Source organism: Aythya ferina, assembly GCF_964211825.1.
Source record: "Aythya ferina genome assembly, chromosome: 1".
In the NCBI taxonomy this organism is placed as follows: domain Eukaryota; kingdom Metazoa; phylum Chordata; class Aves; order Anseriformes; family Anatidae; genus Aythya; species Aythya ferina.
Genome location: NC_140296.1, coordinates 123,357,639 through 123,379,315, shown reverse-complemented (window position 1 = coordinate 123,379,315; position 21,677 = coordinate 123,357,639). Strand labels below are relative to the sequence as shown.

The 21,677-nt window shown below is 47.5% G+C and overlaps 1 protein-coding gene across 1 annotated transcript; it reads right to left on the bottom strand.

Annotated features, from left to right (window-relative positions):
• Window positions 1-1,349: 1,349 nt before the first annotated feature.
• Window positions 1,350-21,669, bottom strand: WDR3 (WD repeat domain 3). The gene is made up of 26 exons (XM_084501094.1): window positions 21,485-21,669; window positions 20,701-20,910; window positions 19,849-19,967; window positions 18,638-18,716; window positions 18,174-18,272; window positions 17,620-17,730; window positions 16,657-16,758; window positions 16,441-16,538; window positions 15,410-15,508; window positions 14,869-15,099; window positions 14,624-14,717; window positions 13,889-13,990; window positions 11,894-11,979; window positions 11,328-11,463; window positions 10,729-10,785; window positions 10,076-10,176; window positions 9,665-9,776; window positions 9,426-9,560; window positions 8,227-8,277; window positions 7,554-7,619; window positions 6,787-6,879; window positions 6,168-6,215; window positions 4,400-4,443; window positions 3,781-3,909; window positions 2,731-2,824; window positions 1,350-2,106 (listed from the first exon to the last, which is right to left on the bottom strand). Exons 1-26 carry the CDS (start codon window positions 21,653-21,655, stop codon window positions 1,951-1,953), a joined length of 2,823 nt encoding a protein of 940 aa, XP_084357220.1. The 5' UTR covers window positions 21,656-21,669; the 3' UTR covers window positions 1,350-1,950.
• Window positions 21,670-21,677: the final 8 nt, after the last annotated feature.

Here is a 21,677-nt window from a genome sequence, read left to right as displayed (position 1 = left end):
TCCTGAATCCCAGTGACAGCAAACAGAGATGAAGGTGAAGGAATTCCACCTCCTCCAACTTACCTCAAAGGAGTCACCTGTCACCACCATGACAAGATCAGAGTGCATCCCACATCACTCTTCTGTACCATGACGTACATGCTTCTCATCACCTGCGGCCAGGACTCCTCTCCCAGGGCTCCCAGAGGACCATCAAACAGCAGCTCATTGCTGAGGCTCCCAAATATTTATCTCCCTGGCATAAAGGTTAAAGACAGAGCACATCACACTGAAGCACAGAGTCAGCCTCCCCCTTCTGGTACCTCTCTCCTCAGTCATCACTGCTGAAGGTGCACTGTAGTGTCACAAGCCACCCCTCCATTTGTAACACTTCTCATCCTTTGTTTTCCTGCTGCACCAGCCTTTTTCAGCAGCAGTTGACAAGGATACAAGACTTCAAATATTATAACCAACAGAGTTCATCATCCTACTGTTGCACAGAGCTTCCTCTCCCTCTCTCTTAAAGGTCTCCTTTAAAAGTAAAGGAATAGAACAGGCAGGATGGAGATGTTTGAATGGAGCTGTTTGATCTCATGTTTCACGTAGACCTACATAAATATAAAATTATAGAGGCTCTCAGAAACACCTGGCAGAGCTGTATGAAGATTGCTATTTCCACAGAGTCTGAGACCTCTCTCCTGGAACTGGAGTAGGAAGCTGTGCTCTAAATTTAAATTACCTGCTCTGAAGAAACAAGTGAACCATCAGCCTCCCCCAAGAGAGTTACTTACTAACAGCAGTTATTCTCTGAGCACCTGAAGTGCTGCTAAAAGATTAACTCACAGAGCTGTTTACCTTATGTTCTGTTACTAGCAATTGTACATAAGTCAAAGATAGTAGAGTCAGCAACAACTGGGATGCAATTAGAAATTCAGATGAAGTTCAAGTTAAAACGAAGTCTGAGTGCCTGAGTCAGACCTGTAAGCCAAACAGTATTATTATTTTCAGTGAAGGATCCAGAACCAGCTCCCACCACATTAACAAAACCCATGATTACTGGGGGAAAAAATAATAATAATATATGCTAAAAACTAGTAACTGACCAACAGCCCACTAAGAGACCTGCCCACTTTACTCTGCCCCCCACTGTGAAAATAAATTATTTTATCTGATACAGGACAAGTACAACATTGCAACAATTCTGTGCAATTTCTAATAACTGGGAGCAAGAACAATATAAACAACCCACACTTCTCATCCTCCATCTGCCAGCTCTGTAGAAGAGCACAATACTTGACGGCAGCCCTTCCGTTTGCTCCCACAGATTTTATTCTGTGGAAAAAAATAAATCCTTTGAGAATTGATAAAACATGGTGAAGCAGTTGAGGCTTTACTATAAAAATATCAGGACAGAACTCCATGAACAAAGTTATGTTATAAAGCATATATAACCATGTCTTGAACAGAGCACAGTTTTCTCCCCGTTCCACTAAAAAGTGAGTGGCTGCAGACCAAGTTGTCACACCCCTGAAGTCTCAGAGCCTTGCACACAGCTTTTGAGCACTTCCACAAGTCACCAGCAGGTGTCAAAACAGCACAAAATCTTGCCAGCTGCCTTCCAAGGATGGGGCATGGTCTCGCTGTTAGTCCAGGTGCTGACTCACCACATCCAGTAACACACTGCCAGTGAGCTGATCTCTTCTGCAGAAGAAATCAACTCCATTTCTAACTGGCATTCTGCAAGAGGAAAGGCATGCACCTGTCACAGCCACCCCAGAAGTGGTTCAAACAAACACAGAGAGTTCATCTCACTAGGCAGAGACAACCTTTCTGTGTTGGCATTGTCCCCAGAGGGGACAGACTTCATCCCAGTCACTGGACATCAGAGATGTTCAGCCGCAAGAAAGTTCCATGGCCAGCACTGAGGTTACACAGCCCCATTGATGTGTTCTGGATCTCGGGCAGCAAGTGCTAAACCACTGCAAGAATCATCTTTTCTTTCTTCTTCCTCTTCCTCTTCTTCTCCTCAAAACGGTCAGTAGCATCAGCAAAAAACATGACCTCATCCTTGGCCTCAATCTCCCTCTTCAGATGCTGGAGCCCTGCCATGTTAAATCCCAGCACATCCTGTGGAGACAGACAAGAAACGCGCTGCTCAGCATATCTCAAGCTTGTTAGGGGGCAGAGGGTCCTGCTTCCTGGAACAGATGACACTCTGGCCACCCTTGACTGAGAGCTGATTAAAGCACGACAATCCCCCGATGTAAATAAGGCAGCATTATTTACATCTAAATTTCAACTGAACAGGAGAACAATCAGACCTACACTTCGTTCCCCACATTTCTTTGTTAGTAAGATCTATAACCCACTATTCTCTGGAAGACAAGTTGTTGACAATCATCTGAAGTTGTCTTTGGAAAGACACCAGCAGTCTGTATTTGAGATTAGTAGCCCACAGAAAGCCAAAGAGAAGTTAAGAGTTCATTTACCTCTACTAGAGAGCCAAACCCCAAATACATATATCAAAGTAAACCAAGAATAAGTGAAGGGGTGGGGAAAGGGAGAGCACACACATCACTGGATATTCTCCCACCAGTTAGAACATAAAGAAAATCCAGTAAATTTGCACAGGAAGAGTATCAAATGGGCTCAACACCTCCAACCAGCTTTCCCACCAGATACCACATGCTCCCAGCCATTGGCCAATCCTCTTATTCCAGATCCTGGAAAAGGAGAGGCTGCAACACTCACCCGGGCCTCACTGACTCTGGAGATGGTGGTTTTCTTCAGGTTTTCTATCACTGTCACCAGCATCTGGTTGCTCGTTATCTGACCAAAATGTATCCTGGGAATAAAGCAGGCAGAGAGATCTGATGTGCAGATGCAGCGTTGGTCTTAAAAAGATCATTTAGGCCCCCTCCCAAACCTCTATATATTTTCTGGATATAGGAATTTTTTTTATTATTATTTATGCTTCCCTAGACCATATTTGTGTAATAGTCATGGACAGATTTATCTGGAAGAAGCTGCTTTCTGAAGCTTCTTTTCAACATATGAATTGTTCAAGGGAAAGGTCTCTGGGGCACCACCTGAGGACATGGGTGCACATGTGGACAACGACTCTGTGCCAGCGGCCGGTGGGTGCCATTTCAACCTTGATGTAGACTCTTCCATACCCCTGAGGCAGGATCAGCAACCCACATCAACAGGGGCACGTCAGCACTCTGCATCCATAGGCATCTGAATCCATAGGCAGGGATGCCACCCACTAGACCAGGTTGGCCAAGGCCCCATCCAGCCTGGCCTTGAACACCTCCAGGAATGGGGCATCCACAGCTTCTCTGGGCAGCCTGTGCCAGTGCCTCACTACACTTACAGTGAAGAATCTCCTAATGCCTAGCCTAAATCTATCCTCTTTAGTTTAAGACCATTCCCCCTTGTCCTATCATTATCTACCCAAGTAGAGAGTCCTCCTCCATCTCTTTTGTAAGGCCCCTTTACGTATTGAAAGGTCACAATGAGGCCTTCCTGGAGCCTTCTCTTGTCAGGCTGAGCATCCCCAGCTCTCTCAGCCTTTCTTTGCAGGAGAGGTGCTCCAGAAAGGGCGTATTTCTGTGCTGGCTCACAGCACAGGAGCAAGGAGCACCTCTCTGTTCACATGAACTGGCACAAAGTGAGGTCAAGAGGAGCCCAAAGGACCATGACCAAAGCCTTGTTAGGGCTTCCTGGGGTTCCAGATTTGGACAGCAATGGCAGCTGGACTAAGACCAGCAGACCTGTCCGGGCGGATGCAAGACTCACTTGAGCAGGAAGAGGAGAGCACGGCACAGGAGTTCAACTTCTGCACCCAAGCGAATGTATTCATTGAAGAGCCTGAGCAGGTCAGGGACGTATGAGAAGGGCAGCACCAGGAGAGACTCCTCCAGCTCACTGAGGAAGAAGCAAAGGGATGGAAAGAGTAGTCTCAGCCACTGCACTGCTACAAACAAGCAAGAAACACTTCCATACAGGAAGGTTCTGGCACAAGAGCTGTACGAAGTGTTCCCCACTGCTGGTCCATGCCTGCCCACAAAGCACAGTGCATCTGCACAGACCAGATCCAGGGCTAGCAGACACCTTCTGGCATAGAGCAGGCACGCAGCCTTCCCTCCTCAGCATCCCCAGGCTGCTCTTCACGTACACGTGCATCTCCTGGCAGCCCACCCACATGCACAAGCTTCATCCAACACTCCCCACGGAAGAACAACTTCCATTTCCCAGTTCCACACATGCTCAAAAAAGACTGTCAGAGACAGTAACCTCCCTGCTTTACAGCGCTGCCCACTCTAGCCCACAAGGTCCACCCCAAGACAGAAACAACCCTGGACCCAGAAACCCAATTCGAACACAAACGTGTTCAGCAATAAGATTCACAACTCACCTTGACTTGACCTTCTTGAAAACTTCCAGCACGTACTCAGAAGGCTGTAACAGAGGAAAGACACCAGCTCTGCACATCAAGAAACATTCTGACACAAACGTGCCTTACAGTCCATTTCACCCAGTTAAAAAAAATGCAGTCACATCTTGTGAGATGGACAAATTACTATGAATATAACAAAGAATGCCCCTGCAGCACCAGTCAGCTGCCAGTCTGGAAGTTCTCCCTCCACAAAACATAAACCCAACCTTCTCAGGATACATTAACCTGGTGAAGAATACTTTAAGAAACTAATTTATATTCCAGTAGCTAAATTATCTGCCAGCTAAATAAAACCAGCTATCAACTAGCTAAATAAAGGCTTGGTGAAACAGACAAATTACACATACAAAACCTTCTGCAAACTCATCTCCCAAAGACTTAGTGATTCCTGCTACTCCTGTTTATCTGCTCTAGGTTTGGCACACGCACAGCAGAGCTGCCAAGTGCCCAAGAGAAGTGCCTACATACCAAGTCATAGGATTGAATTCACTTCTGTTCAGTCTATGAACCTTAAGATTAACTACAGCTATGATCACAGAGGAAGGAACAGAATGGCTCTGATAAGGTGGTTTAGAAGAAAGACAAAAGGCAGTTTCACTCGACATGGCACACTTCAAAAAAGGGGAGAATGAGAAAACAAGGATCTTCACAAGGGTATTTAAAAAGCAGGTAAAGGCACCACCTCTAGCCCTGCATTACCTGAGGACTTAACTACCACATGAAATTCTCTCAATGTAAATTCTTTACAAAAAGAAACGGAATCAGTAAAAGCTGCACCAATACTGTAAAAATAAACCTGGGTGGCTAAAACACAGCCCTGCCTTGCTAGGTACTGCCCTGCCCAGCTGATTTAGGTCAGAAAGCATCCACGTGCTTCTAGCTCCTGCTTCTCAAGTCAGAGCAACACAGCAGAGATGCTGGGACAGGTGTTCCACAATCAAAGTCTCTCCCAGGAAAGAGGATAACAGACTGTCAACACAGAAGGTATTTTTGTTCATGGTTTGACACAGTAAATGCTCATCATGGTCAGCTCGCCACATAACAAGACAGGTCCTAACTTGCCCCTGTGTTTTTACCCAGCAACCTAGCACTCAGGCACTCTTCCAGGACCTTTTCTGTACCATGAAGGTGAATCAAATCAATTGCTACTTACTAAGCCACGGGATTTCATTCACCCCTATTCAATCTATTTAACTCGCACTTAAACGTGCCTGTATTTACAGAGTAAGGGGGAGAATGGTTCTGGTGAAGTGCTTGCAGATGACACGTGGCCAGGGCAGCACAGTGGCACAGGTTTTCAATTACCAATTCCAGGGGATGCTCAGGTATTTTATATCAGACAGCACAGCTCCACCAGAACATGCTATAGCACAGCAACTGCACCCTCCTGCCAGCAGGAAGATGTGCTGGCTCAGGAAAGATTTGAAATAGCAGAGAAAACGCATCTTGGAGAGTATTATAATGACTGGCTCAACCTGTGCATGGTAAGGTCAAGGCTACCATCAGGGTTATGCCCAGCTGCTTTACTTTTATTATATACATACCAAAAAAATAATAATCTGTTTACTTTGCACACAAAGCAGAAGTGCTGCGTTTTCATTTCAAGTTGAACCAAAAAAGTCTTCCCACCCCACAGCAACCCAGTGCTTTGGCTCAGACAGAAAACCAAACAGCCTCGTTCCCGTTGAGGATGGCACGCAGCCTGTGGCCCGGGCACTCCACTTACTGTAATGTTTCCGTAGGCACGGAGAATGGGATTGACAGGATAGGGAACCTGGAGACACAGAACGGGTTAGAATGAGGCAGATGTGTGTCTACAAATGCATATTCCCAGAGAAAACTAGCCCACAGTAGAATACAGCTTTTCTCAAATGTCTTTGTGCAATTCCCACACTTCCACCCTCCTCACTGAAGGCCTCATTTGTAGCTGGAAGACAACCTATTCTCAGACATGCATTACAAACTCAAATAGATACGAATTTTCTTCCACTGCTTATTGCTGCTTCACTTTTACCCACTTACATGGCAGCCATTTATTTAGCAGGAAGCGTTGAGATGAAGGCAAAGAACAAGCTAAGTGATGGGATGGATTTGCAGCAGCATAGCCTCCCAGAGACAAAACCTACAGCCTAATATGACTTTAAATACAAAAATCCTTGGAAAGAACACACCACTACCTGTGCTCCAGGGCACAATGCCACCCTCTTCCCTGAAAGACTTCAGCAAATCTCTCCTGTTCCCAGCTGTCCTGATTTTATCTGCATGCTGAGCCTTTCCACCGAGATGCCAAAGCTGGAAAGTTACACCCACACACCCTGGGACTGGGACTTCCCTCTGCCTTTTACCTCTTTTCCTGCAGCTTTGCATATGGCCTTGTGCTCCTTCAGTTTCACCATCTCTTCTCTGTACAGCTCGATAGCCTCCATGATCCGCTCAGCCTGCGCAGCACGGGAACGGCACCGTCAGTCACAGCGCACGAGGCAAAGCAAAGCTCACGTCCAAGGGGACAAACACAGGGGGATGCAGTGGGGCTGACTTGGAGGACATCTTTCTCAGAAAGGGAACGCCTGTTCCAGACCACGCTGCTACTCTGAGCACAGCAGTCGTGTCCTGAAGGAGTCAAACACCATCTGCATTCCCCCTGGGTGCAGCCTCAATTACTGCCTTGATGTCAAACTGCATAGTTCAGTGTTGGAGAGACCCAGCAAACGCTACCCCGTTGAGGGACAAGCCAGGGTCGGGCCATTTTGACTATTCAGACTAAGGATTTTCTCTGTCTTTACAAGAGCATCAGAGTGTTCAAATCTGTGGCCATGAAATCACCCACCCCCGCGCCTCCTGGTACACCTCATTCCTCATGGGTGACCCCTCCAGAGTCTTGAAGAGGTCACATCCCTCTCTGTGGGCCACAGAGCAAGACAGACTGCTCTTGCAGGCAGAAGCAATTCTGCACCTGCACCTTTGTATCTCATAGATCAGCTCCTGAGCTGCTGCAGTTACACAACAGCAGAGATTTCTCCTCTTTAAACTCGTGTCCTGCCCCCGTGACAGCCCTGTTCTTTGGGAGATCGATAAGGCACGAGGCATTGCTGGGGGATCCGCGCAATCTTACCGCTTTGATGGTTTCGATGGTCTTCTTCCCTGCCAGCCCCGTCTCTCCTTGTGTCTCTCCAGCCACCTACAAAACATGGAGTTTGCAGTTCCCTCCTGCAGCAGCCGGGCAGATGATACACACAGGCACCCCCTGCGTCTAATCAGGGCCATTCCCTAACCTTGTCATTTGTCTGAGGACATAAAGGACCTCCCAAATGCACAGCTGTTGCACAGGAACAGAGGCATCGTGTTAACACTGAGCTCTGGGAGGCCACTAAACACGGCTCTCACTCCACAAAATGAGGCTGACTGACCCACCCAGCGTTAAAACCACCAGCAACACAACCCCAGAGCCTGCGCAGGAGGGATCAGGCTTCCCCATCCATCCTGGACCTGGAAGCAGCTGCCAGAAGGCAGCACAATCTTGCTAAGGAGCTTCTGGAGATGTGAACAGTGAAGATATTTCACATCCAGTTTGGCGAGCTCCACGCACGCTCCTGAAGTTGTCTGTAGCAAGTGCCAGAGTCAATTCTAACACCACAGCTTCAGCAGCGCCTTCTCCCACACACCTCCTTGAAGCCATAAAATCACCAGTCTTCTCTGACACCTCTTCTGTGTCTCTTACAGAAATACAGACTTAGGAAGGAGCTCTGCGCAGTCAGACTGACACATGCTCAGGTGGCACGACTCACCACAGGCTGATCTTCCTTCGCCACGCTTTCTTCATACTCAGCTTCTCGTTGCTGCAGGGAAGGAGGACATGATGCATTAACACAGGCAGCACGCAAGGGGACGAGTCCCTTCCAGGCTGGTGGAGCAACAGAGCCTGCAGCTTCTCGCAGCCCAGTGCAGAAACTCGTCAGCAGAGATCAACAACACCAGAGCGAAACACCCACTTGTCACCGGTCCCCTCCCCACAGAGAGCTCTGGCATCTCCCAGGCAGAAAGAAATGTGGGTGCTGGAACAGGCAGCCCACAGGCAGCCCCATCAGGCCGAGACAAAGACAACAGCAATTCAGCACCAGACTGAACGGCACGTGGCATGAAGCACAGAAGAAATAATCCTAGGCATGTTCCAGGACTGTCCTAGCCTGCAAGAAGTCTCCTGCCCACCATCTCCAACATTTATAGGGCTCCATCAGTGTGTAATACATTATTGGTGTATTCACAGCCACCTTGTTACTCAAATTTGCCCCAAAAGACACCTCTCCCATCTGGAAAAGGAACTCTGTCTCTCCTGTTACCATCAGCTTTCCCAGCACACCAGCTGCTGGGCATCGGGACGCTGCCTAGGGGTCACCTCAGCTCTCTGCAAACAGGCTGGGATAAAAAACATTTCCTGGGGGTTTCTCGACCACTCCTGCTTCTGCACATGCTGCTACATCCTCCCCCCACTGTGGTTTGAGAAATGCTTTAAGAACAGGAGACAGAGCCAGGCTCCTCTGAGGGTGAAAACAAAACACCAGAGTTACAGTTTGTCCCAGAGTAGTTTCCCAAGGGAGGTGTGAAAAAATGCTTCAAAAGGAGGAGAAGGGGCTTCTTGGAGCATCCCTGAGCTACAAAACTGCAGAAAACTGCAACTACAGAGGAGAACACGGGAAGCAGGACGGAAGCAAAGCAGAGGGCAAGTCAGCTGGGCATCTGCAATGCAGCACAGACAGGAGAGCAGCAGCAATATTTGCAGTGCTGTCTCCAGACAGCTCAAGGCACCAGTCCAAGCATGCAGAAGATGGCAATCAACCTCGGCACCTCAGTGCCAGGCTGTGGTGAGCAAGAAGCAAGTCTGCCAAGTGTGGGGCCGGACCCTTCCGCAGTGAAAAGCGAGGAATCTGCCTGCCGGGGAGAAAACGGGTCTGGAAGTCATTTTTGGCAGGAAAAAGGCAACTCTCACCATCTCCCTCTCCTCTTCCAAAACAAGTGGCTCCCTCGTCCTTTCCCAGAGGCGCAGGGATTTGTCGTGGGATGCTGACACCACGTAGTCTCCGTTGGGACTGAGGGCCAAACACCACACCTCCTGGTGATGCCCCTGCAGAGCACAGAAAGGAGACAAGACGTGAGCACCACACAGCTCCCACCCCTGAGGAAAGTGCTGCCCACACAAACACTTCAACAGCCTCCAAAGCTTCCTACCTCCAGCGTCTGGATGTGCTCAAATTTATCTGCATCCCACTGTTTAATCTTGCCGTCCTTCCCAGCTGTGAAGAAGAGGTGAGACTTGGCCACAAACTGGAGGTACATCACACTGGGAGGGGAAAAAATAGGGGAGAAAGGAATCTCAAAATACACGTGTATACAGCAGAGTATTCCAAACCTTGTGCTTAGCCCACTGCCTGGGACTACCCGTGGAAATCCCAGCTCATGGGCTTGGTGCTGATACAAGAGACCTTGTGGAAAAGATAGCCAAAGGCTCAAATTCACCCATTTGGGGAACACCATCGATGGCTTCTCCCCACTATGCTGGACCAAAAGGTCACTGCTGGATCACAACCCCCCGAAGAGAAAGCAGCCCACAACCCAGAGATGCTGTGGGATTTGACTGACCTGTCATCATGGGCAAAGAGAGAGCGGTGACAGTCCCCAAAATCCAAGCCCCAAATCTTCACATTCCTATCAGCAGAGCCGGTGGCAATCAGAGTCCCGTCCTACAGGGAAATGCAGGGAAGAAAGGTGTGGGCAGCTGGCTGGCAGCCCTGTGAGGAACCAGTGACTAAGCAGTGCCAAGGCAGTGGCTCCTGAAACATCCCCTCCCCATCCCTCCACCTCCTCTCCCCTTAGCGTGGCACATCCTTGAGGTACTGGCACAGCCCACAGGCAGCACCCAGACTTTTCTCAACCTCTGCAGGCATTTAAGACCTGAGCTAACTCTTGACGTTTTTGGCTTCCAGCGGGCCTCATTTCAAGGCCATCCCAGAGCGGGACACAGCCCGAGAAGGAACAGGCGCGAAGAGCCTGCTCCACCTCAGCACCCGCTCTGTGCTCCCGCTAACAAAGAATTCAGACTCCACTCAAGTTCGTAACTTCAGCAGAGAGCGAGCAGAGATCAGGAGGGGCTTGCTGTGCCCCATCAAGAAACTGCTGGCTAGGTCAGGAGCAAGGTGGTGAGAGCGTTATCCCGGCAGCCCCGCTGCCAGCAGAGGTTCTCACAGTCATCGGCATCACCACAGTCCCACCTGCACACCCCTAATGATACTTACGTAGGAGATGTCCATGCACAGCACTGGCAGCTTGTGTCCGTACAGAGAGAGGAAAAACTGAAGGAGAAGGAGGATGTCTTAGTTAGAGCTGCTGGGAACAGCTGCGTGAAAATGTCAAGCTCCTGGCTAGCTCTGCTCTGCCTCAGGATGCCAGTCTTCCTAGCACCACCCTGCCTTCGCATAGCTGTCACTGTTGCTCTTTCTTTTGTCATTTCCCTAACATTCATGTGCTAATACACAGATCACAAAACCACCACATGCTGCCTCAAACTGCAGAGGAAGATTCTCCTCCCCCAGGATTTGCCTGTGCTACTTAAGTGCCACGTGTGACACTGATCCATCTCCACCCTTCCAGTGCCATCACGCCTGCTGGGTTAGAGTCAATCTTGCCACCTGCAGGTTCACAACCTTTTCCAGATCAAACTTATTTTCTCCCCAGTGTGGGCAAGCCAAGGCTCTGTCACTTTTCTTGGCAAGCAAGTGCCTGAAGTGGGACACGTGGTCTCTCTCTCTGATTTTTACTAGCGCCCTGCAATAAACGGGCACTCTTCCAACACATCCCCGCCCTGCACAGCCTCCCAGCCCATATGGCCATGCACCTTGAGCGTGTCAGTGTAGAAAATCTTCACGGTGCAGTCCAGCAAGGAGACAGCCAGCAGTTTCTGGTTGGGGCTGTAACGCACACACAGAACATCTTCGTCCAGCTGCAAGATGCGCACCTGCTTCATGGACAGCCTGGCAACACGGAGAGAGAAAAAACAGAGTTGTTATCCCAAAGGAACAAACCGAGGAGAGGCATGAATACAACCTCCACAGAAGTTAATCCTAACATGCAGCATCTTGTTTCTCATCAGGACTTGAGGAAGACAGGATTGGAAATGAGTACAGCACCGCAGGGTGACAGGTTCCACTGCTAAATTTACCACGAGCTGCAGACCCATCCTGTGATAAGAGGCTAAATCGCACACAAGCAAGGGACCAACGACATAACAAGTTCCCTTCCTCAGCAAGGCTCAGACCTCCACAAAACCGCTCTGAGCTCTTCTCCCTGCATTCCATGCACATGTCAGCAGCAATTCTTGTGGTGCAAAGCAAAAGCCGAAGCATCTGTCAGTAAGAATGAGTACTGCAGCTGAATGCAGCCCAGAACGGTTTCTTTTCTCACCTTTTCTGAACGCTGCTCTCGTCCTTCACGAGCTCAAACTCCCAGAACTTGACGCATTTATCAGCGCCTCCTGTCACAAAGCCACGCTGCAGGGGAAGAGCAAAGGCAATGTGAAATCAGTTCCACCATAACACAGGAATTCTTCAGACAAGGAGCTGTCAAAGCACAAGGAGGTTTGTGAAATGCCCCACATTCCCACAGCATTAATGATTAAGAGGACACCATGAGGAACATTTGCTCTGGTTGGAGCTAACGTTACTTATTGGCTCAGCAACAACAATTTCAAAAGCTCTGGCAGGCAGGTCTAAGGCTGCAAATGTAAATCTGGACGTGGACTGAAACGTTGAGACTGTAGTAGTCATCTCAGCCGTAGGTAATGAAGTGCATGTGTTTTATGTGTGGGCAAGCTGATGCTCTCGTTGTTTCTGGATCACAAACACCTCACCATCAAACCACAAGTACATCCTTCTAAAGGGTTGAATGAACACTTCTATGTGAAGAACGAGGGTAAAAACTGCCCCGTATGTTTTAATCTGCAGAGTAAATGAATCCCAGGCATGTTACTTGCTATGGTTTTGATTCCACTGAAAGCAACACCATAGCTTCTAGCACAACACAACCACTTCAGAAAATGAAGAAAGTTGACAGAAACCAACATGAACCCGAATTCTGACAAGAGAGGAAGAACAGTACAAGGAATGAAGAGAGACAAGCAGATTTCTTAAGCCAGGATAGCTAGGACAAACTGAGTGAGCGTGTGAATCTAAAATGGGAACATAAATGTGTAATTTCAGGAGCACTGACCATTTCTAGAGAGGGCTACAATAACTATTATGCATCACGGCTCAGAAAGTGTATGGGTTCAGCAAACAATTCTCATCTGTTATACTTAGCGAAAAGCCATGTACCATAATCACATCACAAGACTGATGAAACACTGCTCCAAAAATTTACAAGACTGTCAAAAAGCAGCTACCCAAGTCAGATATTTATAAATCAACAGTTTCAGATTCCCCAAATCTAAGGCTTTTACAGAGCAGAATTAGGTACTGTCTAGACTGTCAATGTACATTCTCAATAACTTTGGAAATATGGTGGGAGATCCAGGAACAAACTACTATAACACCAGAATTCAGGCAGAGAAACAGGCAGGCCTATTAATTGTGAGCATGGGCAATAAAAGTGACAGGTGATTGTAGTTTCATCAGCCAAAGTAAACCGAGTTTCAATTAAAACAAGCTTGGGGAAAATTAGTGTGATGAAAATCATCCTTTTTTCCTTAAGATTAAAGCTGTAGTTCACAGAATCACAGCATGGTTGAGGTTGGCAGAGCCCTCTGGAGGCCATCTGGTCCAACCCCCCTGCCACCAGCAAAAAAAAGACTGTAGTAATGTAAAAGGTACCACGAGAATGATTAAGAGCCTGGAAAACACATCCTGCAGGAATGGAAAGCAGAAGTCTGGCCTAAGCAACATGAGATAGATGGGGAGGTGATATGGTCACTCAGCAGAAATACAACACAGGATCTTTAATACAGCAAAGTTAGCAGCAAGTCCAGCAGCTGGGAGTTAAAGCTCAGCAAGACGGAATTACAAAGCAGCAGAAAATTTAACAAGGAGGATAACCGGCCACTTCAGCAGCTTACAGGTGGCTGAAGTTCTCCATAGCTGGAACGCACCCACAAGACACACACTGCTGCACTAACGTGTGGGGAATTGTGAGTTCCCAATAGTGAAGAAGCCAGATGAGACAAGGAGGATGGCCCCAGCCAGCCCAAAGACTCCCTGTGATGTGCCACACGAGCACAGAGAGATATTTCATCACATTGTGCATATCTCCACAGCCCGAGTTCCTTGATGCTACCAGCTGCATCCTCCACCTCCCATGATTAGAGGGGGTCCCATGCTCCCACCAGTAGCACAAACACAGCACTGTAGGAAGGAGCTACACAAAAACACGTGCAACATATGATGCTTCGAAGAGTGGCTGAGATACCTGGTCTGGTGAAAGGGCAATGGACCACACTGCCCCGTCGTGAGCATTAAGTGTCTCCATCAGACTCCCAGAAGCCAGGTCATACAGCTGCAGCTTCCCTGTCTGGGGAGAAAGAGACAATGAAAAGGACAAAACAGCCCCAGGAACAGTTCATGGAGCACTAATCAGATCTGCAAACAGACCTGAGCCTTAGGTGCTAGAGCGGTCTCGCAGAAATGGCAAAAATGGGTGAGACTCCATCAGTGACAAAGCAGCCACGCATTAATGGAGAAAGAAAGCTCCAAAGGTAGAGGAGAGCTCAGAGGAAACACTCCCAGGTTATGCAATCCATGTGAGGAGCCAGGGCAGGGCCCTGCTGACAGCAGAGGAGCTCTTGCTCCATTTGTGGGCTCAGCTGTTAAGGTTTCAGTAACTCCTCAGAGGAGAGCACACCTGTCATCTGTCTCCTGAACAGCCAGCTTCATTAGATGGCTGCCACACACAGATGGTCAAACTCCTGGTCCCCATCTGGGACTTCCCAAAGCCCTCCCCAGCTGTCCATGTCCAGCTCAAGCCATAGGAGCTAGATAAAAACTCTGGGCATAGAACAGGCACTGGCACTGAGGGTTTTGCACCTAAAATGGAGCGTTCCAGGTCAGGAAATGCAATGCATTTTCAGTAAGGCTGCCTTAATGACATTTTCAGAACATACTCCTGGGCCTGGGCAGTCAGGAGAGCAGAAGGGACACTAGTTACCTTGGTGCCAACGATGACCTGGCGATCTCCGGGGACGAAGAACGAGCAGAGTGCATACTCACAGTCCATCGTCCGGATGCACTGCAAGGTTGACCTGTGGACAAAGGCAGAGTCCAAAACCTCTTATCACACAAAACCTGGCCCAAGCGAGACACGCTCAAGAGACTCCTTGAACTCAGCATCTCTGAGTTCTGAGAGACTGACGTGCACAGGGCAGAGGGGGCTGACACAACTGCAGGGCATACCTGTTCCAAATCTTTACGGACTCTGCAGATGCTGAGAGAATGGCAATGTTGTCAGAGCTGAAAGCCAACGTCCTAACGTCGCTGCGGTGGCCTCCAATGCTTATCTTGGATGCACGGACAGCCTGCGGGACTTGCGCCGACAGGTTCAGCAGGTATGACTCAATGATGTTGTTCTGGAGCAGCAACACAACCTTCAGCTCTCCTTTTGGAGAGAGAATCATGTCAAACGACCTGTTTGATCAGACAAAAAAAATCAGAACTGTGCACAGGGGCCATAAGACAAAATGTAGTAGGGATCAAGTGTTAAGAACAACTGAAAAAGGGGAGCACAGGCAGAGTGCATGCTACAAGCAGGGGCATGTTAAGCCACAGAGGTCAACAAGAATAGACTGGCAGATCATGGTAAGCTTCTGCTCAGCTCCAAGTTGAGCAGACATCGAGGGGGGAACTTCTTCCACCTCCCCCATAATGAGCTGTGCAGAGCTCTTCCCAAGCAGCTGCATAACCAGAGCTCAGCCTGCACAACAGGATTTCCACTTACTTGATTTTAGCAGAAGCTTTGATGTTAGTGACCCGCTGGATCTCCTCCTGCAGGCTCAGCTCCACATCCCCTTCAGGCTCCTCTTCCTCAGACTTTTTCCTGCGAATGTCAGATAACGGAGGGGAGGCAAATAACTCAGCACAGCCAACACAAATTAAGACAGGGTCAGAGAATAAGGAAACCACGTAGCCTGCTGAAAACAACTGCCTTGTTACCCAGCAGTGCTAACCCTTTTTAAGAATAGGGTTAGATGGCTAAGTTCATGCTGGTAGACAAGCTACTGCGGAAACAAATTATCTCAAGGAAGGCAACCTCCTCTGGAAGGCAGCCAAAGCACTCGAACAAGGCACATTGGAGTAGTGGACACAAAGCAGATGACAGCATTGTGCCTGATGGGAAGATCAGCTTCTGCTCATCTCCTACCACTCACCGGCAGTCCTCGTTCATTGCCAAAGCGACTCCAGATTTATCTGCCCTATGCTTCAGTTTCTACCCTGGAGCCAGACCTCTCCCTGTGGGCTGTTGTGAGGCATCCATTAAGTACCAGGGTACCCAGAGAGCCATTTAATACAAAGTACCCATTAATAAAGCTCTGACCTCTATCTCTGCCTGCTGTAAAACAGGAGATGAGGTATTAGAGTCACTCTGACTTGTCAGATTAAGCTCTCATTCCAGTATGTCCTACCAGAGACTTTATTTGATACAGCAGTGTAAATGTGAACGTCAAGTAGAAGTGAGAAGCTCCGGGGAAAAAAACAAAACATTTTCTGCCCATTCCCTTCCACACATTAGCTCTTTCTGCAGGCAAAGTACTCAGAAGGAATGTTTCTCGTGTTCTAAGGATATTCCTTAGTCTCTGGGAGCAAGTAAGCTGCTTAGACATGTGCCAAGGACTCACAAGAACAGTGCCTGCAAAATACCACAGCTAGCACAGTCAGAACGACCAGCAGCTTGGAGTTCAATCCCTGTGTCATGCTGCTTGAGGGGCTAACAGTTTTCTGGACACAGAGAGCATCCTCATAAATTCTTACTTGGCTTTTTTCTTCGCCTTCTTCATTTTCTTTTCCAATTTCTTTTGGGCTTCCTCTTGAGAAAGGATGGAGAACACTTCCAGAACAGAATCAGTTCCCTAGAGACAGAGCAAGCAGTCAGAGGCATGCAAAGCCTTGGCTGGCACTTACAAATGTTATCCAAGGTCTCCATGAGCCTCTTCTGCAACTCAACAGCAGAACCCCCCCATTACTTACATGGCAGGCCAAAATCTTGCCCGTTCTGTCTGTGGCAAGAGTAACTACTCGGTCCCTCCCTTCCCGCATGATGGATCCAACCTTACTGCACTTCAGGAGGCGCTACAGGAAAAAAAGAAAAAAAAAAAAAAAGAAAAAAAAAAAGAAGAAACTTGGGTCTGGAAGGTCAAGTGATCTTCTCAAGCAAACTGAGAAACCTTCTCAGAAGGGAATTCAGGAGAAGAGGGGGAAAATGAACCTACAGGGTCCTGGTAGAACAAATAGCAAGGATAATCTAGGAACAAAACAATATATAGCTTACACAGCTGCTTATCTCCTTTCTTTATATCTAAAATGCAAGAAACATACCATTGACAGTCCCAGTGGAAAAATAACTTAATTCCCCTGGCAAATCAAAAAAAAAAAAAAAAAAAAAGCCATTTAAGAAAAAAAGCTGAAGTTCTATGCTGTAAAGGCAGGAGAGTTCAGCTCCTCTGTCACAAGAGGCAGAGCAGATAGAGAACAGAGACTCTAAAACCAATGATTAAAGGGAGGGAAATCCTCTGAAAAGCAGTTGGGAAAGATCTTGAACAAGGTCAGTTATCTACCATAACTACAGTCTGGAGTCAGAAAAAGATCCCAGAAACTTTCCCCAGAAAAAACAGACTGGGTGAAGCCTCCACCAGCAGCACAAGTGGGAATGGCTTTGCACAATCCAGTCTCCCACCACACGGTGCCACCCTGACCCCCGTGCTTCTTTGCTGACCTGCAACAGTGAGCATCAGCACTGAACTCCCCAGCTGCCAAACAGCTAGTAACTACATCATCCCCGTGTCGCTTAATGGAAGAGCTCTGCCAAACATTAAACACTTCCTGACCCCCCTTTTCTCCCAAACAGAGAGAGAAGCAACATGTGCATGCTCTGGCACAAACACTTCTGCTGATGAACACCATCCCACAGCCAGCATGGAAAAGTGAGCTTACCTCTTCAGGGCTCTCATCTAACTCTAGGGTCTCGTCCTCTTCAGTGTTTTTTTCTGCTACAGGTGAAGACCCTTTGCTTTTCTTGGATTCTGGCTCATCGGGGTCTTTTACCTGTTCGTGGACAAAAATCCATAAGGAATAACTTCAACCACAAGACCTAAGGTGTTCTGGTTCCTGTTTCACTTGCACTTCACGTCCCTGAAGGAACAGTTAGTGTACACAGCAACAATAACAGACTACAGCATGCCTGTAGGCACCATGTCCTCCCCTGCTTATCCCACAAAATTGTCTTCTCCAGCTAGAAGATCTGGCATGCTCTAGGAAGTTTGTTCTGGATGTTCTGCAGCTTCACGTGCAAGCTCAAAATACAGAAAACATCAAAAAGTCTGTCCCAAGAGCAGCTTCTGGACCCCTCAGACAGCAAAGATGCTGCTTTGGCTCTGTTTCCCAGAACAGCAGTTGCATTTAGTATGTTCTAGACCCATTTTAGTCCAAAGACAAGCAGATGGATGGGCAAGACTTGGGGGGGGGGGGTTACCGAGGGAATATCTTACCTCTTCTTGGATGTAACTGATATCCCACACTCTCAGCTCACTGTCAGCAGTCCCAGTGATCAGACGTTTCTCTTCTGATATCAAAGCCATCCCCCAAACCTGTCCAAAGGCACAAAGTGAGGAATTGGTTAATGACTCCTTTCAGTATCATAGCAATAGCAGAGCATCTTTAATTGATTTATTTAAATGGGAACCAAGAAGAGATTGGATCTAACTGGAATTTCCTCCAGGGACATCTGTATTGGAATTGTCACCCACTGAATGTTGATGTCAGTTCCTAGAAAGTTTGAAAGCCTCTCATTTGCTCATCCCTAAAGCTTAATAACAACTAAGAATACATCAGAGTTCTAGTTTACAACCCCTGAAAACAGAAAAAGCACAAGGTGAACCAATCCAAAGCCCAATCCAAAACCAATCCAAAGCCCCTCCATCTCTACAGCTCTCTGCACATTCATTTTCTTTACCTCAGTGCGGTGTCCAACCAGAGTTTTGAAGCAGTGCTGGGTGTCCAGGTCCCACCATTTCACCAATGTGTCTTTGCCACTAGAACAAAACAGAAAACCTCAAGACGTGAGGAAAGATTCCTAGAGCTCATGTAATACCATGAGCTTAGAAAGCTGAAGAAATACAATCTAAATCCAATACGATGTCATAAAACCTAAAACATGCTGCAACATATCACAGATCAGCTGCTCAGAGTAGGAACACACTGAATTTCACAAGCTATGCAAGGACAAGAGTGCAGCAACACAAAGATGCTGCAAAAAGGTACCTAGGAATTCATGGAAGTACTTCCTTCTCCAGATTCAGCTGCAAGCCCCAGTGTCACGCAGCCCCCTTTTTAGCTTATTTAGGGCAAGAACAATATTCTTTAGGGTGAGACCAATAAGTGCAAAGTGCTGATCAAATTCTAAATGTGCCTTTCAAACCAAAAATATGAGAGATTCTCTGTATCAATGTAGCTACTGAGAGAATTAAGAAGCATTTCTAAAACTGACCTGCAAAGATGTGAAATTGCATTAGGAAAGAGGCATCATCTACCAAACTAAAAAAATATATTATTTTCTACTTGAAACAGAAAAATAAAAAAAAAAAAAAAAAAAAAAAGAGAAGAGAAACTTGTTCTAATTTCATACTGAACTGATTCGAGTGCACTTTTCTATTAACCTATTAGATGACATTAGTAAATAAAAACATTATAGACAAATATTTGAGTGAGAGTATCTTAATCTATTATTAAAGGGATACAGTCAACATGCAGGTGTTAAATAACTAAGAAACAAGCCCTCTATCATCTTTTAATTAATTCATTTCATTACTACCTACTAGGAAGCAATTCTTCTGTCACACTGCTGCATGAATTACACATACTGAAGGTAAGTCTACTTAATTCCTCAAGATAAGTAGTAATACTAGTTACATACATAATAAACATATTACTCCTCATTGTTATAATAAATGTAAGTTGCTTTATTTACCTGGAAGTTAAAGCCTTTTGCAAAAGTTACTTTTCAGAAGAGCTATTTCCCTTCTGCTTACCACATCTGGAATTCAGGCAACAGATTTATAAAACATGTGGACATGACAAACCCATATTTTAGGATGCTAGCAGGTTGGAGACCTCGTTACTCCATCACAACATCCTATAGGACTCATATGTATGGATGGGACTCACCTGGTGACCAGCAGGTTCTTCTCCTTCAAGAAAAGGACTTGAGTGACAGCATCCTTGTGTCCTTTCAGCCGGTACAGACCGCTCTCGTTGATGACATCCCACACAATGACATCTGTATCCTGGAACAGAGAGAGTGTCTCGAAGGGACCAGCATTTGTCTCTGCAAAACGTCTACCTCTTCGATGATCTGTCTACGTCTTTATTAGGGAGCGTAGCATTAGGACAAGAAGTAATGGCTTTAAACTAAAAAAGGGCAGATTTAGATTAGGTATAAGGAAGAAATTCATTACTGTGAGGGTGGTGAGGCACTGGAACAGGTTGCCCAGAGAAGCTGTGGATGCCTCATCCCTGGAAGTGTTCAAGGCCAGGGTGGATGAGGCTTTGGGCAACCTGGTCTAGATGGAGGTGTCCCTGCCCATTGCAGGGGGGTTGGAACTGAATGAGCTTAAGGTTTCTTCCAACCCAAACCATTCTATCACTGAAAAGACTACCCAAGAGCACACTTTCTCACCCTGAATGTTAAGGATGATTGATGCAAATGATGATCATTCCCTTGATGTGCATTCAGACCAATAAACACACCTCTCTCCTGGGTTGAGTCGCTTTTGTTATTTTTGGACCTCACAAACTTCTCCACCTTCAACAGATCTGCTAATACCCCTGCTGCCCCTCAGCATTCTCCCAGCCCTGGGCTCCCCAACCCTGTTACTGTTTTGCAGCCCTATCTCCTCTAACTCCTCAGGGCACACAACCCACCTAAAATACCAAACATTTTAGCTCAGGTCAACCTCCTCCACAGAGTCTCCTTCTCCCTACTGTGAAAGGAAAGCCCCCCAGATGTGCAAGCCTCACCTTTGAGCCAGATACCAGCCGGCCACCAAGCTGGTCGTACTGCATGGCCGTAACCGCAGCCTTGTGCCCATTGAAAGTCACGTTTGCTTCCCCATTCAGGAGGCTGAAGATACGGATCGAGCCGTCTTCATAGCCAACAGCCAGGTGCAACCCATCTGGAGAGGGGCAGAGGTACCTGGCCTCCTGCTTGAGACCCTTCAGGATAAGAACCTGCAATTTTTAGGACAGAAAACATGCAAAGTGATGATAAATAATACGTCAGAGCCAAAACAAAAAGTGATGGTAAATGATACGTTAGAACCACGCACTTAGCAGAATGTATTTTGTGTGCCTACTGATCTTTCAACAAAGTGTTTCTACATCTTTATAAATTAATTTTTCAGGTTTCTGTGCTGAATGGAGCGTAATTAACCCCATTTTACAAGGCATGCAGGAGCTGGAAGTAATCCCTCACAATCAAACAGGAACAGGGCCTGGAACCCTGAGCGTATTTTGCGCTCCTACTGCACTTCCAACTAAGCGTTTGTGCACGTTTTGAAGTTCATTTTTCAGCTTTCTGTGCTGAATAGAGTATAATTAACCCCATTTTACAAGGCACAAGGTAACAAGTAGTAATTCCTCCCAATCAAACAGGCACCGGCGCCCAAAAACCCCAATTCCTAACCCCTGCGTTTTAACCCCCACAGAGCGAGGGGCTTTACCCCAGAGCTGCGGGGCTGCCTGCAGGCACCCTAACCCAAACTTCTTCGGCTGGAAGCATCCCAGAAGAGCTTTTCCACCTCACCTTCTCCCCTTTCCTCAGGTCCCACACGAAAACATGCTCGCAGGCGGCCACCGCCACGCCGCGGCCCCGCTCGCCGCCCAGCGCCACCATGGCGGCGTTGCCGCCGGCGCTGCCCAGCAGCCCGAAGAGGGCGGCGGGCACATAGCGCAGGTACTGCCGGCTCAGCCCCATGGCGACCCTACACCGCACCGGC

What these genes read in the sequence shown, in the direction of transcription:
- WDR3 (XM_084501094.1), bottom strand. Translation starts at nt 21,655, where the DNA reads ATGGGGCTGAGCCGGCAGTACCTGCGCTATGTGCCCGCCGCCCTCTTC. An exon ending in TGGTTGGACACCGCACTGAG is followed by an intron (nt 18,273 to 18,637) that starts GTAAAGAAAATG and finishes GCCTTTGGACAG; the next exon opens with GTTTGGGGGATGGCTTTGAT. An exon ending in TTGCCCTTTCACCAGACCAG is followed by an intron (nt 11,980 to 13,888) that starts GTATCTCAGCCA and finishes CTTCCCCTGCAG; the next exon opens with CGTGGCTTTGTGACAGGAGG.